The sequence below is a fragment of the Xiphophorus couchianus genome, chromosome 11, assembly GCF_001444195.1.
Source record: "Xiphophorus couchianus chromosome 11, X_couchianus-1.0, whole genome shotgun sequence".
Taxonomy (NCBI): domain Eukaryota; kingdom Metazoa; phylum Chordata; class Actinopteri; order Cyprinodontiformes; family Poeciliidae; genus Xiphophorus; species Xiphophorus couchianus.
This window is the reverse complement of record NC_040238.1, coordinates 4,300,881-4,318,859: the sequence shown is the minus strand read 5'-3', so window position 1 is coordinate 4,318,859 and position 17,979 is coordinate 4,300,881. Positions and strand designations below refer to the sequence as shown.

At 37.7% G+C, this 17,979-nt stretch overlaps 1 protein-coding gene and 1 long non-coding RNA gene across 5 annotated transcripts in view; one reads left to right on the top strand and one right to left on the bottom strand.

Moving 5' to 3' along the window:
* Window positions 1-3,541: 3,541 nt before the first annotated feature.
* Window positions 3,542-17,979, bottom strand: part of LOC114153127 (uncharacterized) — a 23,310-nt gene continuing 8,872 nt past the window's right edge. Inside the window, exons 2-3 of the long non-coding RNA XR_003597276.1 lie at window positions 9,171-9,173; window positions 3,542-3,552 (exon numbers count right to left, since the gene is read on the bottom strand). This is a non-coding gene — a long non-coding RNA (uncharacterized LOC114153127). The remainder of the gene's footprint in view (window positions 3,553-9,170; window positions 9,174-17,979) is intronic.
* Window positions 7,535-17,979, top strand: part of p4ha2 (procollagen-proline, 2-oxoglutarate 4-dioxygenase (proline 4-hydroxylase), alpha polypeptide 2) — a 25,139-nt gene continuing 14,694 nt past the window's right edge. For 3 of the 4 annotated variants that reach the window (XM_028031465.1, XM_028031463.1, XM_028031466.1), the window contains exons 1-4: window positions 7,535-7,686; window positions 13,253-13,352; window positions 15,308-15,404; window positions 16,687-16,838. In XM_028031465.1, coding sequence (XP_027887266.1) covers window positions 13,271-13,352; window positions 15,308-15,404; window positions 16,687-16,838 — 331 coding nt within the window. In that variant the 5' untranslated portion in view covers window positions 7,535-7,686; window positions 13,253-13,270. Of the gene's footprint in view, window positions 7,687-10,991; window positions 11,088-13,252; window positions 13,353-15,307; window positions 15,405-16,686; window positions 16,839-17,979 lie in introns of all 4 variants that reach the window. The other variant, XM_028031464.1, reaches the window with a different exon arrangement.

Genomic DNA, 17,979 nt, shown 5'->3' with positions numbered 1-17,979 from the left:
GGCAACATACCTGCACTTCATAAACTATACTACGATAAAACAGATGAAACCAAACAACAAAATCTATACAGAGAAACAGGAATAAGATTAAAAATCTAATTTACAAACTCATTTACATAACTAAATAGTCTGCAAAATCTCTGCCTTCAAGTCTCACCCAAAGTAATCCATCCACCGAAGCCTGAATGTTGCCTTTGTGTTAGCCCCAAACTGACCATTAATGCCTTGAAGGATGTTTATAATGGGTTTTTTTTTTATTATTTCACATAATGTCTTTTAAATGCATCAATTATTTTTGTATTTTTTTAATGTGAATTTTATTTTGTATGCCTGCTGTTTTGAACATCATTTTAAAGACGCATCTCAAACAAAAATGTCTGAGTGGTACATTTTTGTTCGGAGCAAGTGGTAAATAATCACAATCTTCTTAATGGACACTTTTGAGTAGCCCTAATACAGGGCTACTCAAAAGGTTACTTCAAAGAAAACGAACAATACAATACAAAAAAGAACCTACCTCCCCCCATTTTGGTAGAACCCTGTGATGTGATTAGTGACGTCATACAGCCATTTAAACAGGAAGTGCTGGGGCGGCCATGCCCATGCATCAGCAAGGACGGTGTTACCTTGGTAAGTCCAGAACAGGCTGGTGTCTGTTTCGGCTCGTTTGCTGGTAACAAGCTCATAGGTTCTGCTCTGCTGGCGGCCAAACAAGGAGGAGGCAGATGAAGAACTTGCCGAACTTTATTTCTCTTCTTGGCAAAAACGAGACAACTACAACCACTGCACCGCTGGAGCCTCTAACAGCTAACACACTTACTCTTCTTCTTCTCCGTGCTACTACTGATTGCTCTCTACCGCCCCCCCTAGGGAGAGGCTGGGCCTGTAACAACAAGGACAAACTATGGTAAGTAAAAAGAAACAAATAATTCACCAGAAATTTGCCTTGAAACAACAGAAACATTCATATTCGTCTAATGGTTAATAAGTGTTAGCTTTAAATGAAGCTAACACTTTGTTTAGCGTGTTTGTGTTAGCAACATAACGCTAGCACAAACAAACCTGGGAAAGTGAGTGAAACCAAGTTACAGCCAGGCTTAAATTAAAGCATTATAACCAGCTATAGAAAGATGAAATAAATCAGAAACAGATTTAAGGAGCAAGTGGTAAATAAACACAATCTTCTTAATGGACACTGATTGATAAATAAGTAAATTGAATTCTGGTGTTTTCCAAAAGAATTACCTGCTGTGGCGGAGCAAGGCCCGAACTGTAAAGAACCTTAAGCTGTATTTCATTTTGTGGTCACATCCAGTTAAGCTTATCTCCCTCCTGCTACCACTAATAATATAGATTTATGTTAAGCTGAAAGAAGAATCCAGCTTTCATTGGTTGTCACGTGTTCTTGGAAGGCTCCTGACACTTTGGGGGCCCTCAGCTTTGACCTGGCTCTGCGGGGGATCTTAGGAAGGTCGAAGTGTGACCTCACTCGTCCTCACCCCTCCTTCTGCATTTCACAACCATAATGGGCTACGACTTGTTTGTGCATCTGCTGGAGCTGCTTGTTTCGTCACCAAGAGGAGCTGTGTCAATATTTGTCAAGTCGTAACTCACTGATTCATTGAACAGCCCAATAACGCTTCGGTGAAAGGATATTTTAGGCTCTATTGAACACTTCCACTCAATCACAAATAAATACGTGTGCTTACAGGCTCATACAGGAGCGCCGCCATAAAGACAGTGAAGAGGGAAGAAGGAAACAAACTGACAAATGTGGAAATGAAGCGGTCGCTGTACAGGTCCGTCGTGGTGAAGAGAGAGCTGAGCCAAAAAGCGAAGCTCTCGATTTACCGGTCGATCTACATTCCCACCCTCATCTATGGTCATGAGCTTTGGGTCATGACCGAAAGAACGAGATCGCGGATACAAGCGGCCGAAATGGGTTTTCTCCGTAGGGTGTCTGGGCTCTCCCTTAGAGATAGGGTGAGAAGCTCAGTCATCGGGGAGAGACTCAGTGTAGAGCCGCTGCTCCTTCATGTCAAGAGGAGCCAGTTGAGGCTCAGGCATCTGGTCAGGATGCCTCCTGGACGCCTCCCTGGTGAAGTGTTCATGTCCCACCGGGAGGAGGCCCCGGGGAAGACCCAGGATACGCTGGAGGGACTATGTCTCTCGGCTGGCCTGGGAACGCCTTGGGATTCCCCCAGAGGAGCTGGAAGAAGTGGCCGGGGAGAGGGAAGTCTGGGCCTCCCTTCTGAAGCTGCTACCCCCGCGACCCGACCCCGGATAAAGCGGAAGAAGATGGATGGATGGATACTCTTGTAGCTACTACATTCCTCAATTTGAGACTAAACTCAGATTTTGTTTTGCAGTTACATAGCAGGTAAATACAGACAAACAGAAGAAAACTGAAGATAAACTGTGAATCTAACAGTTTATTGTTTATTCTAGTTTGATCTGAGTGTAAGTCTCATCCAGGGAGGATTCTTGAAACCTCAAACACTCAAGTGGACGAATTCACATGATGTCACAAAGCTGCCTGTAAGCAAACTTCACTTTTAGCCTCCTGTGATTTCTGTGGGCCAGGCATCACCCATCTGGGACATCTGACATCTGGGACCAACAAATGTTATGGATCACTTCCAAACAGCATTTGACATCAGTGTTGTGTGAACGGCACCCTGATGCTCCTTGTCCTTGTCAGCACTGAAAGACAGATTGTGGATCCCAATCAGCCGTGAATCACTATTTGGCACTGGATTTATACAAACTACAACTAAAATACTGTGTGTATAGAAGAAAAATGTGTCTGATAAATAAAAGGTTGACATAGATTATAGCAAATCTTTCTTTGGCACAGATGGAATAGAAACCAGACAGAAAGACAGTCGTGGGAATTCTAAATCTTTCTGCACTTTGTCTTTTTTTTCAACCTCATTATTTTGCTGCAGTTACTGACTAAGACACCAGTATGTTTTCTCTGCGTCTTACAGTGTTTGTTGGACTCCCACCAGGGAGGAATTAAAATCAGAGACTGGCCTTCCTGTCATGCTTCTGAACTCAGCTGATGAGGTTTTGATTAAAGCAGCTGAAATCCAAACCTCACTCCCTGTGTTCACTTTCAACGCTTAAGGCCAAAGCACAAGCAGATGACCACCAGAGTAAAAGCATGCATGACGACACACATGTGCAACACCGTCTGTCCATATATATGTCCTCACTAAATCATTGCTGCCCCAAAGGGGGCGGGGGCCATCGTTCACCCTGTGACCCTTGAATTGGCCAGTTTAGCACCCAGAGCAAAGTGTGGAGCGAATTTAACCAAAATGAGCAGCTGGAACATCTGGAACTTTTTAACCCTGGTTAAATAAATAGGTGGAAGAAGATATGTGGCTTTTGTGTAGAAATTTGACACTGATGCAATTTTGGGTCTGATTCCAAAGAGGTGCATGAAAATAGATTTTCTTCTTTGATGAATGTTTTTAAAAAATCCATCCATTGTCTACACCCAGTTATCCTTGAAGAGTTGCTGGTACCTCTGTCCAGTTCACTAGTCTATCACAGGGCAACACACACAACCACACACACACCTGGGGACAATTTAGAGAGACCAATCAATGTAACAGTCATGTTTTTGGACTGAGGGAGGAAGCTGGATTAAGCATGCAGGCACTTAAGCTCCATACAGAAAGAACCTGGGACTTTCTTGCTGCAAAGCAACAGTACTACCAACTTATAAAGTACTTATAAAAAAGATAATCTAATAAATTTCTAGCAGAAAGACAAATATTTCTAACAGACATAAACACAAATTACATGAAAACAAGCAATTGACGCAAAGAAGCATTAAAATGTTGTTCGTTCTAATTAATAATCAGTGACAGAGTGACTTGATAAAGTGTCTTGGTGTTGCTGAAAGCTTATGAAGGTTTCCGGCAGTGAAAGCAGTTTCTAGCCATTGAGAACTACTGACACCTAGTGGATATTACTGCTCTGTGCAGCTGTGAAGCCTTATAAATTCATTTCTAACAATGAACTCACTGTACCATCTCATTTCGCCGTACTGATGCCAGGCGATCGGCTTTTTCTATAAAGGCTACTAATCAGTGGAACACATTCTCTGATTTGAGGAGCTGCAGCTCCCAGAGGGTTTTAAATCTTGAAAATATTGTTAAAAACGCTCAGGTATGTGAACATCAACTGCGTGACTGTGTGTGTGCCAGTGATTGGGTCTGTGCGTGTGTGATTGTTTTGTTTATTGGTGTATTGTGTATCCAGTTTTGAGACTGTAAATGTGAATTAACATTTTCTGTACATTGTCCCTTTTTCAATACATTTTCAATAATAAACTTCTTTCACTATGATAAAGAAGTTTTGAGTTGAATCTTTTTGTTTATTATATTATATGTCAAATGATAACATAACAACTCTTAAATGTTTCTTCTTGCTGCATTTTGAATAGCTTTTATTAATTTTTTTAGTTTAATTTTGACTTTTTTGGAATATTTTAATGTATTTATTTTTACTTTTTTAGTTTAACTAGAAAACGCTGCGTAAATTCAGTTCATTTACCAACTCAATCATCTGAGATTGTTTTTTATCTGAATTGGAGTGGATGTGTCTCTCTTTAAGTCTAGTCTCTTGCTAACAATAACTCCTCATGCCACCTGGAAGGGATTTGATCTCCACCAGAGGTGATGTGTTCTTGACTCATCTTGTGGTTTGCTCTCTTGCCATTCTCTTATCTACCTTTATTTTGTTTCAAAACACAACTTTCATAAAGCATTTAATCAAAAAAATCTTGAAAGAGATAGTTTGCTTCATCTTCCACTTCAACCTTAGTCATTAACATTATTTGTGTTTATTGTATCTCCTTTTGTCTTTTTGTTCTTCCTAAAAAAATTTATTAGTTCATGTGAAGCACCATGTATGGAAAAAGGAGAAGAAATTTCCACGACTGTACACTGTGTAGTGTTCATTCCAAAAAGCGAAAGAGCAAAAACAGTCAAATGAATTACATTAAAAACTAGAAAATTACTGATGAAATTTAACCGGGGCCTGCCAAAGTGTGCCCGTCGGTTTGTACCCAGCGTTCTGATGCAAAAATTAGCATCAATGCTAAGCTTAGCTAAAAAACTCCAAAGTAGCATGTAGAGAATCACAAGAATGTTGAATAACATGGACTTGCACCATTCAGTATGTTAAAATTAGTGTATAAGCTGAAATTAGCCAAAATGCTAATGTAAGCCTAAATGCTGTGAGTAGCATTTGGGTATCATTAGAATGTTGTCTGTAATAGACTTTCTCCATTCAGTATACTAAACATGGCTAATAAGTAAGAAAAATAGCTGAAAGCTTATTTAAGCTAAAAGGCTAATCCTTTTAGCTAATGCATTATCATTTTCTCCCTAACCTGAGAGAAAATGATAATGCAGGCTAATATAACCTGACCAAATGCCTGCTGGGGTTAGGATGTAAAAACTAAAGGGAACCAACAGTGACACCTACTGGTTAAACTCTATCGAGACACCTGATTGTTAAATGCTATTTTTAGCATCATGGATGTTTGTATCGAATCTGTGTTTACTCTTCAAAATCAAAGATCCTAACTTTTAAAGCACTGTCTAAATATATCGAACATGTTTCACATCTGTATTCAAAGTCTGGTAATTCAATGTGTTGTGAAGTTTATAAGTGCATAAAGTTATTCACTATAAAATCCACGTTAGCTGGATAGGAACCAGCACCCCTCCCGACCCCACTAGGGACAAGGGTGTTAGAAAATGGATGGATGGACTATATGGAAAGTAAGCTTAGTGAAAGGTTAAATTGAAAATTTTGCTTTTGGAAACTGTGTTGCTCTTATGTATTTACAGCTAAAATACTTCATATTCACAGGTAATCAGAGGATATCTCAGCCTCCCCCAAGTCACAATAAAATGCTCTAGCAAAGCAAAGTTATCCATTGCCTTGTAATCAAGCTACTTTAAATTATAGGTCTTTATATCAGATCTTCTTTACTCGTGGTGGGCTTGTCTCCTATTGGTTCCACAAGCACAGAATGCAGATTATAGAGATTTAAAAAGCAGAGCAGAAATGAATATGACCTTCAACAACAGGCCATAATTAAAACCATTTCTTTTTCTCCATCTGGCGCTCAGTCCACCCAAAAACAAGCCTCGGAAACCAGAATCCAAACTGCAAACGTGACGGCTTGCATGGATTACATTACCGTAACGAACATAAAAGATAAACTGTAATAAGAAAAATGAAAACTTGCTTGAGAAAGCATCGGAACCCATTTTTATAGGCTCTTGGAGGAAATAACGGAGCATATACTGAGTATAAATTGGGGTTGTTTGTTTAGTAAAGTGCCTTAAAGTAACTTGATTTTTACAACTAAAGAATAAACTAAATATAAATTTAAGAAACTGATCCTATTTGAAGAAATAACTTGAAAGAAATGGATGAATTGAATAAAAATACTTCTATTTTTACTACTACTAATAATAATAATATCTGCTGTTTCGTTAAATTATATGCATAAGGGGAAATAGACAAGTCATTAATTTATGATTAATACATTCTTCTTCTTCTAATTGTAGTTAAAAACTACATCAAAAGAACAATATCAGACATTGAGATCAAGTTAGACATGCAATGGAATCAAATAAAGAGAAATCTTACTAAAATGTTTTGACAGATCATTGAAATAATAAATAAGAACTAAAGTTAGATGGGAACCTAACTAAAAATATATATTCTTAACATTTATTTAAAAACATATTATCTACAATCAAGACTTTATAGAGGTTGTTCCAAATGTGAGGGTTAAATTATTTAATGGTATTTTGTTAACACTATATCTCATGCTGCAATACCATTCAATAATTTAATTAAAGTAAGTAATTAATACACATTTAAGGAACTGAACTGCTATCACAAATTTTGTTTTAGTATTTTGGGTTGGGGGTGTTTATATTATGTGAAAATTAATAGAAATATTTACAGACAGCAAGAAGTGGAAAACGTGACTTATTATTCAAATAACTTAAAAGAACTGTGACTGCAGAAGGCGCTGTTGTTTCTGTACACCCTTTCCCTTAAGGATTGTCATTTTTGCAGCACCAGACCAACATAGAAAATAAACATGTATCAAAAACGGAGATTATTTTACACAATGAGAAGTTTAACATGGCTATATTTGTTTTGCATTACAGGTTTTTGATTGGAACATCCAGTTACATAAACCAACAAAAGGGTTGATTATGCTGCTTTATTTATTCCACATTAAGTATCTAAAAACTAAATGTAATTTTAATATATGACGATGTCTGTGTTTAAGAACAAGAGGCAAACTATTGCAATCATTTTATAGAAGAAAAAATCATTGACTTTCTTCTGAATGTAAATTTTATATTTAAATTTGTAAGTTGAACTTCAATATGACATTTCTTACTTCAGGAGCTGCACCCAAACGCAGCACAAGGGGGAAACTCTCGGTACACAATGTCCCTGCGCGTCTCTTCCTGTACTTACGGTTCCACTCCTCCAGGCTGTTCTGTACGTGGCAGCGGTTCCAAACGCGTTCCCTCTGTACTGCTCATAACCCCGGGGTGCCAAGTGAATTTTCGTCCACACAAGGAAGCGTGACAGTCTTTTTTTAAAGACACCAGAGGTGAACAGAAGGTAAGCCTACACTATCAGCTTATTTGCTGCCATACAAGCTTCTCCTTACATCATTTGAATCGCTGAGCGTGTTCTGCCTCCAGAACATGCTGTGATGGTTGTTCTGGGGAGTAAAACAGGCGATGTTTCGGATTATTTCCGAACATTTCAGACCAAAAACGTTACGTGGTTCAAGTTCAACGAATACTTAATATGTAGTGATGTATGTGTTTACTTCGGAGGTGTGTGTTGCGTCGTTATATGAACCAGTGAAACTGTTGCGTTACAATGTTTCTCAGCAGACTTGAGGAAACTTTCAAAACTTTGCGCGAACTTTCTGATAGTCCCCCTCTTTTCCCGTAGAGGGGGAACCGTTTCACACCGTCTCTCACACACACGCTTTAATGGGAAACATTAGCACATGTTTTATTTAGTGCATTAGATGCGAGTACAAGCAGACAAACTGGCGGCTTACACAGCGACAAGAGTTGTAAGATTTTTCTAGAAGCAACTGACCGGGGCTGACGTCACCGGGTCTGCTCGGACCCAGGTGAAGAGAGGAAGATGATGAGGAAGGCTTTTTACCAAATCCAGCATACTCCAGGAAACTTTAAATATGTAATCTACTAAACACTCAGGTTATTCTTACATGCCAGATGAATTCTCCTGAGAAATGATAGCAGAATATTTTTCAACAGTGTCAAGCAGGGCCAGAACATTTCATAAGAGTTGGCCTGGATGAGGAGGAGGAGGATGAGGACGGGGTAGAACTGATAATCTTGGTGTGACATTATTGGAGGTATTTTAAACAACCAACTGCTGTTAGTTTGACTTTTCAAGGACCGGTTTGTGGAAATACCACAAAAATCTGATATGTTTGAAAATGTTTCATTAACCCCCAAAATTTAAATTAATGTAATTTTTACTGATGCAGCAGGTCAAATGTGCAGAGTGAATTATTGATAAAAGCAGAGCTCATGCTCCATTCATTCAGTGTCATCCTGTGCTGAGTGCAGTTTGTATTCTACACTGCATTATTGGGAATTAAATATTCTTATACCTTGATAATATGTCTTTCATTTCCCAGTTTTAAAAATGAAATGCAATGCGGACATGTTAGCTATAAGAATAGCTTGTAAATCAAGGTACCAAGTAGCATTAAGAGGTAAGATACTGACAGTTAGACAAGGAGGAGGACACCATGTTTTCTATGTGAAAAACCCCACACAGTTTTCATATATTCTTCTACCGAAAAGCTTCCGGTTCTTTAAAACAGTTATTCAGAAAATGTCATTGGAACAGTCAGCTGATTAGTCAAATGTTTTACAGGATGACTGAAGAAAAAATAGAGTGAAAAATGTTATACAATTGGGTTTTCCCTTTCTATTAAACGTGTTTCAAGTTTATTGAGATTTTAATATCTGAACAAAGTAATCCAGTAAACCAGTAAATTGTCAAAGTTCTAACAGTTTTTGCTCAGATAGTCCCCCAGTCGTAGATCAAACTGTCTCTGTCTGAACAAAGTGTTGTAAAGTAGAGAGTAACTTTACTCTCTACTTTACTGGGCATAAAAAGCCCAGGCTTTGTTCACTTTGAGTGCATGGCTTAATGTCATCAGAGCCCAGTTTCAGTATAAAGGTCTGTGTGTTCAGGTAAGTGATGCCCCACGGTGGTGTTGTCCCTCTCCTCCTCCTCCAGCCAATTACAATGATTTTAACTGACTGTGGCAACCACTGGAACACACACATTATATAGAGGCAACAAAAGCAAAGATGACATCAATCTGTCAGCAGGAATTAGGCTGAAAGGCCGATGACATGCACACTCTTAGAGGGATGATTTAGACATGCAGCTTACAGTGGGAGTGCAATGCTCCTGCTAACCTTAAAAATATTGAAGCACAGCATCAAATGTTTTTCGGCTTGATTTATATTTACTACTGCATCTTGTTATCAGTGTTGCCATGACGCAGGAAAGTGTTTAGAACAGCATGGCTGTGCTCCTGTCCAGTTTGGTGCCTGCATGTAAATTTAAACAAGGTTTGAGTCTCTGACTTAATATTTTGACTTTGAGAAGATTCTGTAAACTGATATGAGATTAACAGATTTGAAACACTGATCTGAATGCCATTTGCATCAAAGTACAGCCAATTATGTAATCCACTATTTTTTCCTGCCTTACTGCGTCCGTTGGTCAGGAAATGCTCACTTCCTTTCTGGACAAGTGCAGTGTTTCTGGAACATTCACTGTAAAATGACCTTATAACAAAGTAGATGTTCATGCAAAAGTTTAGTGGAGGTGAAAATCACAACAGTTGTTTGTTTTCCCTGGACATTCAGGCATTTTTGCCTAATTTTTGACTCAGCTTTTATTTCTTTTATTTTGTTATTTATAATGTATTTTGATTAGGTTTGAGTGGGCAGTTGACACCTTCCCTGATTTGTTTCCTCCATTTTGTGCCTTTTTCATATTCAATATAGTTTTCTAGTTTTTTCTAAACTTGAAGATGAAAAACTGTACGTATGAATAATTCGATGATAAATGGTGGTTGAAAAGTTTTCATAAACCCCCCAGTATTTATTCAATATAAGCACAGTGACTAGTCAATTAAAATACCATTGAAAAATATGATTTTGGCGTCAAAGAAGAGGAATAAATCTGACATAATTTTGTACAGTTATTTCCCTTTGCAGTCTGGTATAACAGACAAAACTACAAAGTACAAAGCACACTTTGGAAGTCTGAAGAATAAATCGAGATCATTAAAACTACGTAATCTAAATTCAATAGGATTGCTTTTTTCAGAATCATGGTGAAAATGAAATGCTAAGAAAGGTTTAAATCTGAAACTGTGTCATCATGTTTACAGTATCAACATGTCTGCTGTCCTGAAGTACATGCATTCATTTCACACAGGATTCTAGGCGTGTGTGTGTGATTATCATCAGTCAGGAGAGAAGCTGCTCTTTATCACTCTTTGTTTACACAGTGACGGGACGTAGCAGCATCATTTCTCTCTTGGAGGATGAACTCTTGTCTTCAATTTCAACTATTGAATTATTCTGAGTGTGATGTAAATTCCTGAAATTGCAGAAAGGTGAAGGAAGTGTTTGCTTGGTGTCCTCTTATCTCAGACATCAGATCTGTTTAATGTTCTCAGAAACATATTTTTTGATCCAAGTTTTAGTCTTTTACTGGGAGGCAGAAGATTAAGGGTTTATACTCTGATGTTATTTCCAGCTGTTACAGAGACAGGGGTCATGTTCTTTCTGTGTTTGCTGCAGATGTTAAAATGTTTACTGTTGGAAAAAATATTTGTTCTTCAGGATCCCCACACCCTGCTGCTACCTCAGATTCTGTCCGCTCGGCCCTTATGTCAGCCACTTCGCCGCTGTCGTCCTGATAGAGAAGGAATCCAGCAGGTTGTTCAGGGAAATCCCTGTTTTTATACTCAGAACTTTTTTCGGTTTATTCTTTAAGGAACACGTGTGACACATTAACCTCCACTCAGACTTACGACATGGAAAAACATTTTCTCAATGTGTGACTCATTGTTAAAAATAGAGGCCAAGTACAACTGGTTGAAAATAAAGCCAACCGTGTCTGTTTATCATATCTACCTCACTACCTATTGCTATTCCTGACAATTTACAGAAATGTCAGGAAGGAGTTAGAACCCAGAAATATCTGCAACGCTGGTTTGCTTCAGGAATGTGACCATGGGTGTTGCTGCGTGCAGCAACAGGCGAGACTATGTTTGAGCTGAGTAATCATTGTGGGTGTAAATTACCGACGGGAGGGGGTGTTTGGTCACTTCTTTTCCATTTTAGGACTATGGTAATAATGATCTGGGCCAACACTATTTAGATGAACCAGTCAGGTGAAATGCATTTAACAGACGGAGACTGTTGTAGCTCTAATTTCATAAAATCATCTTAGCTGTTATAAAGCACATCAGTCATTTATGTGTAAACTGCAGCAATATTTGTAGAATGTGACACATCTTTGGGTTTCATTAGCTGTAAGCTACTATAATAAAAAAAAACATCATTGTGTAATTAATCTCTGAATTAGTGAAATTCTGTTGGTGAAACTGATCTTTCTGCACTCTGGCTTTATTTTTGTATTGTTGCAAAACGCACAAAGCAAATAAAGCTTTAGAAGTCAAACAATTAAATCAATTGTATTTAGAAACTTGATTTAAAGCACATGTGCAGCTCTTCATGGAGAAGAAGACAGGGTCTTTCAAAAAAGAGAGTAAAAATGGTCTGGATATTTGATTTTTAGACCTTCATTGGCACCAAGAGACTGTGGCACATTCCATTGTAATAACTATAATTGTAGAGACATTTAAAATAGAAGAAGGCAGTAATGAACTCTGTCTTTGCACCGGCATAAATAGAGTTTATGTTAGCCTTTATTTATAACTTATCAGAGACCTTTTTTATCTACTTCCAGTTCCTGATTATTCTTTAGTATGGCTTTCAGGGAAATGCTTATTTTTGTCACTATGTGAAACGGGATGAAAAGTTGTTTCCTTTTACAAAAGAACTGATAGTATCATTGGCAGACCTCTACAAGTGTGTACCCTGCAATTTCATTCAGGAAGCACCTTATATTTGTTGTCTCCTTAAAAATATCTTCTTCAAATCACTGTTTTTTCTTTATGGATTAACTTGCAACATTCTGCCTGCAAAAAGTAGTTGCTTCATGTTTTCTTAGCAGATGAATTGTTTGTAAAATGGCTTCTATTAAAAGAAAGGAGTAACATTATTCTGCTTCTTATTGTTGTTTTTCTCAAATCCTTGATTATAGAGTTGTGCAGACAGAAGTATGTGTGGCGGTGTTTGGCAGTAACAGTGTGTACGTGTTTGGATGGTTGATGCAGTCATTGCTGAGATCCATGGTGAGGCAAAAACAGACACTTGAAGTGACTTTCACAAGGAAAACTTTTCTGTCTTCTGCTCCATGAAGAAAGAGCTCAGACATTTTCCTTTTGGCCCAGAAAAAAGTTGAAGCTTCTAATAACATTTAAAATACAGAAACAATGGATTTTTCTGCAGCTTTTATACTGAAACTCAACTATTTACTTGGTTTAAACTTTCTCTTATCAGTTTTCATCCATATTTCAGATGTGGAACTTGGAATGAGGTTGGACCTTTTTTATGGTCTGTTCTAGTTTATTGCAAAGTTTGAATTTTATCATGAACATTATCAACAGCCATCTGGTGGCTATAAAAAGAAAGAAATAACAATAAAAACTTCCACAGACATTTCTGTAAATGATCCAGGTGAAAAGTGAAATGAGAAAATTTTGTGTTCAACTCTCCTGCAGATGAAACAAGTTTTTATTTGGAAGCATTTTTAAGAGTTATTTTGTTTCTTGGTAATTTAATGCAGAACTGGACATATAAACTGTGTTAAACATAGCAGTGTTGATACAGAAACACAACATCCTTAACTTGTATTTTAAAATCATAATTGTAGCATTTTAAAAATGTTAAAATCTCCCTATGTAATTTTTAACTATAACGTGTTATTTTTTTCAGTCTTCTCAATACAATATGATCTGTTTCTGTTATTAAAGGTTACTGAACTGGACAAAATGAGGAACCATGCGTTTTGTATCTCCTGGGTTTTGCTGTGCTGCTGCTGGTCTACACATGGGGAGATCTTTACCTCCATTGGTAGGTTAAAAATTAACTTATTTCTTTGTTTTAAAATGCTGCTTTTTACATTTTTTTCCTTGATTTACTTGCAAATACCTCGTCATACTCTTCATGTTGAAGAATATCAAGTTATCAGGTTTGTTGCTGCCAATTCCGATACCGATCATCCATGAGGCCGATCTTTGCCAATCACCTGGATTGGCTGTTAATTTTTGTCTTTAGGTATAAATACTGCTATGTGATCTGGCAAAATGGAAAAATTATCTGGCAATAAATTCACCTAATTTAGATATAAATTTCAAAATATTTGCAGGCACAATACAGCAGCTATTCAGGCAAAAGGATAACTGAAAAACCTGTAATCAGTAAAATAATATTTAACAGTAGGTCCTCAGTACCATAAATTATGCATAAGTAAAATAAATCTCACAACACTGCCTATATCAAATAATGTCAAGAAAAAAGAAATATTCATTCAGAGTCAAATGCAGGTTGCATCAAAATAAACGATACTGAGTTACTGAATCAAAACTCCCTGATAGCTTTGCTAGCAGATTAATGCTGGTTCTGATTGGCTGTTTCTGACTGAGCTGAGTAATTATGCAGAACACAAGGAAGAGGTATCAATTATTGTTTTTCAAAGATTATCTATATCATGTAATTACATAGTGAAAGTTTTAATACATATGTAAAATCTTTTTTTGTTTGTTTAAGTCACCTGTTGCAGCTTTACGCAGATGTTTGGTGTGAGAGTTCACTGCTGGTGGAGAAGAAACGGCGCTCCGTCTGTGAAATATTACTACCTGTAGCGCGTAGCGGCGGTCCAACAGCGGGAGCAGAACCAGCGTCTTACACTGCTAGCTCGTTGATTTAAATTATTTTCCGGATTATTTGTTTTGCTTTCTGACCGTGATGCTAATCCGGGTGAGTATTGGTAGCTGTGCGCTGCTTTACCTGCTACCTGGCTGCTCCGGATGTCCTTTTTTTTTGCCTGCATTGAGCCTCGATGTGGCCAAACTCCGTCAAATGTTTGTTTTTTAAACGTCATATTAGATTTGTTGTGTTGGTGCATTTGATGTGCTTCACCCTCGAGGTATTTCTTCGGCAGAACACGCAAACTTCCCCATTCACTCTCAGAGCGTTATAGTTCCTCGCCACATCGCTTAGGATTTGTTGCCGTGCAGTGTGAAGGAAAAAGGAGATCAGCTGCACACGCAGGCTGTGAAATGAGATACAGGTGATCGGTTTTGGTGATCAGCAACAAGAGACAGTGATTGGCGATCACCGATCATATACTTTTTCACGGAAATCAGCCGATTAGGATCGGTGGCCGATCGATCGGCACACCTTTACTTCAAGTCGGTCAGTTATCTGTGGATAAATCTTAGATTTAAACATAAATCAGATGCATTCATGTGAAGTGTCTCTGCATGATAGTGTCTTTATGAATGCTTCTGTAGAACTAAACAAATATTAAAGCCGTTCTTAAAGGTAGAATATTATGCCTACTGCAAAAGACATAATATTTTATTCCTTTTGTACATCAATAAAATGGTGATGTCTGCTTTATTAAAGAACAGTCTACTTGGTTCACACTTCTGTACTGCATGTTTATAATAGAGTCATGTAAAAAAATCTTGTACATTGTGCATTACATTTGCTTTTTCCTCATTGATTTGTGTGTTTGACGTTTTTGCCTATGTGCGTTCTGCCTTTATAAATTAGCTGAATGACTCTGAAATGAACTCTGTATTCCTCAACGGTTTATGGATTAGTTTTCAGTTGTGGTTTGGTCAATGCTGCACTGTCGCTGCTCCACAGTATGGAACTGAGGATTTATTTAATTCCAGTTGGATATACATGGAGAAATCCATGTTAAAAGATAAAGTAAAGCTTTACAGAGTAATGATGGTACCTTTACCTGTTGAAACACTTCACTAATCAAGATTATGTATGCATCTTTGTCTCTGCAGGACAAATGACTGATCTAATCCACACAGAAAAGGAGCTAGTCCAGTCTCTGAGAGAATACATCAAAGCAGAGGAGTCTAAACTGACTGCTGTCAAAAGGTACTTTATAAACCCTGTGACCTTAAGTGGTCACTATTTTTAAATGAAGTATAGTTTTATACAGTTTTGTTTAAGTTCACAACCCTTAAACTTTACCACATTGTTTATGATCCAACCACAGACCTCAATTTACTGTAATGAGGCTTTTCCTGGGTAGACCAACATAGAGCTTAATTGTAAAGAAAAAAATAAAATGAAACTTAAAACCATTTGTATTTGCATTCAGTCCTCTTTACTTTGATACCAATTAAAGAAATTTAGCCCAACCAGCCACCTTTACTAAACCTCCAAGGTTTTAAATAATTCAATCTAATCTAACTGCAGCTGTCCTGTGAAGGCTTCAGTCTGTGGAGGCATATTTGTGTCGTTTTTACATGTCTGATTCTAGATGATATGGCAGCAAGACGCCGCTTCTCTGAGTGTGTTTCACTGCATGTTTAAAGTGTAGATTTTAAACTTTTTAAAATCTACAATTCAACAGATCAAGTAAAAACAGTTACTCTAAATTAATTAAACTATTTTTTCCTCAATAATATTGTCATGTTTATTCTTTAACACTGGGGACATGAGGAGTGTTCTTGCAAAAATTCCCAACAACATGAGGCTTCCTCTGTTATTGATGGAAATATTCCATATTCAACCAATAGGAACGGGCATTTTATTGCGAAGTTATGAAGGAAAGTTGTGTAAGTAACAGTGCGAACAGAGGGTAATGCTGGATCAGGTTCCGGTTCTGGTGAACACCTGGAATCCTGGGGTGAATCCAGGTAGACAAATATTTATCCCAAAGTCAGCAAAAAGGCATTAAAAACAAGTTATTAGGGAAGAGATGCATAGAAGTGGAAGAAATGTACACATGTGTTTATCTCTTAATTTCTTAGAAATAAACTTATACAATTGTGTTGTTTGCTATATTTGTACATATGTGTTAGACATTTTACAGTATGCGTTTTAAACTATGGAAGTGATTTGTTTTCATACTCACATGTTTGTGAGTTTTACAGTGAGAAAATAAAAGTTTTTTCCAACTCGGATTTTATGTTTTTATGTGACGTGGCATCAAATATGCAAGTACTATATCTAAATTATCTAAAAATAATTGTTAACTCACATAGTTATGGTTGTGATGAAAAAGGGTTTTAACCAGGCAGTATAAAGGTCAAATTAAAATGAGACCCAGAAAGTTATTGAACAAACCTATGAACATAGGAATCACAGTTGTGAAAGGTTTCTTGCCAATGTGTTTGTTGAAGTAGAAATTGTTTCTGTTTCTGTTTACTAGCTGGGCTAGCAAACTCGATGCTCTCACAAGATTAGCCACTTCGGACCCTGAGGGCTACCTGGCCCACCCAGTGAACGCCTACAAACTGATGAAGAGGCTCAACACTGAGTGGTCTGAACTGGAGAGCCTGGTGCTTCAGAATCCCTCCGATGGTGAGGAGCTACCACTGCTTATGTGACACAGTTAGTAACTAACCAACAATTTTTTCTTTAGATTATTAGATTTAATCATCTTTAATTTATTGTAGCCACATCTGAATCCAGTATTTCTGCTTTCTGACATAATTTTTTCCGTTTAATGTGCAAAACAGCATTTGCTCCCTTTGATGTTGCCTGATAGAGAGAGAGAGAGTGGAGTTGCAAACTGGAAAAATCTAGAAGGATGTAAGCAGAGCCATCCCAGCCTTGGCTGCAGACTGGAAATATCTGCCGTGCAGCTTTGCTCAAAGGTTCCTTTCCCCAATGAACAGTTGAAGTTGTTCAACTGTTGAAGTTGTTTTGACTGCAGCTGTTCCTCATCTGAGCATACTTTGGCCGTGTTCTCACATTGGGTGTGTGTTCATGTTAGGACACAGGCCTTTATCTGTGTGAGACAGTGAAACAGAGCTTAAAAATGAGTCTGTTGACGTGGCTGCTCAGCTAATGGGCTTGATGCAAATCCTGGAAATGTCACCACTTGGTACCAGATGTCTTTTAGTTTGGCGTGTTATATTTTAAGTTATCTGACATCCATGTTTTGTCCTGACCAAAACACATGTATGTAAATGTTACTTACTAGTTGAAAAGCAAGTTAGGTAAAGGAAAAATGCACGCTACCAGATCTAGTTAAAGATGAAGCTAATAGAGAGCTGCATCTTAATACATTAGAATTCGATTGGAATTGAAAGTAAGTATAATATTTAGATTTCTGCTGATTTTGAGAATGCCTCACAACTATTAACAGTCCAAAATTTTGCTCCTCAGAAAATGCAAATATTTCCAGACCTCTAGCAACTTGCATTATGTTCTACATTCTTCCTTCATATGAAAAGAGGACTCTTGATCACTGAGCAACCGTCCAGGCCTTTTTCTCCCAGGTATAAACATTATGAAATTCTCACTGACCATTTTGGTCCATGTCGTAGAAACATCTGTATGCGATGACTGGACCCAGTCCAGCTGCAGTCTACGTGTTGTGAATCAGCCCCAAACGTTTCAGTTCTTTTTGATTCACAGTCCCCAGCACTGAGGCTGTGGTTATTCCTGCTTTTTCCATGCTTTTTCCTTCCGCTCAACGTTCTGTTATTTGCTTGGA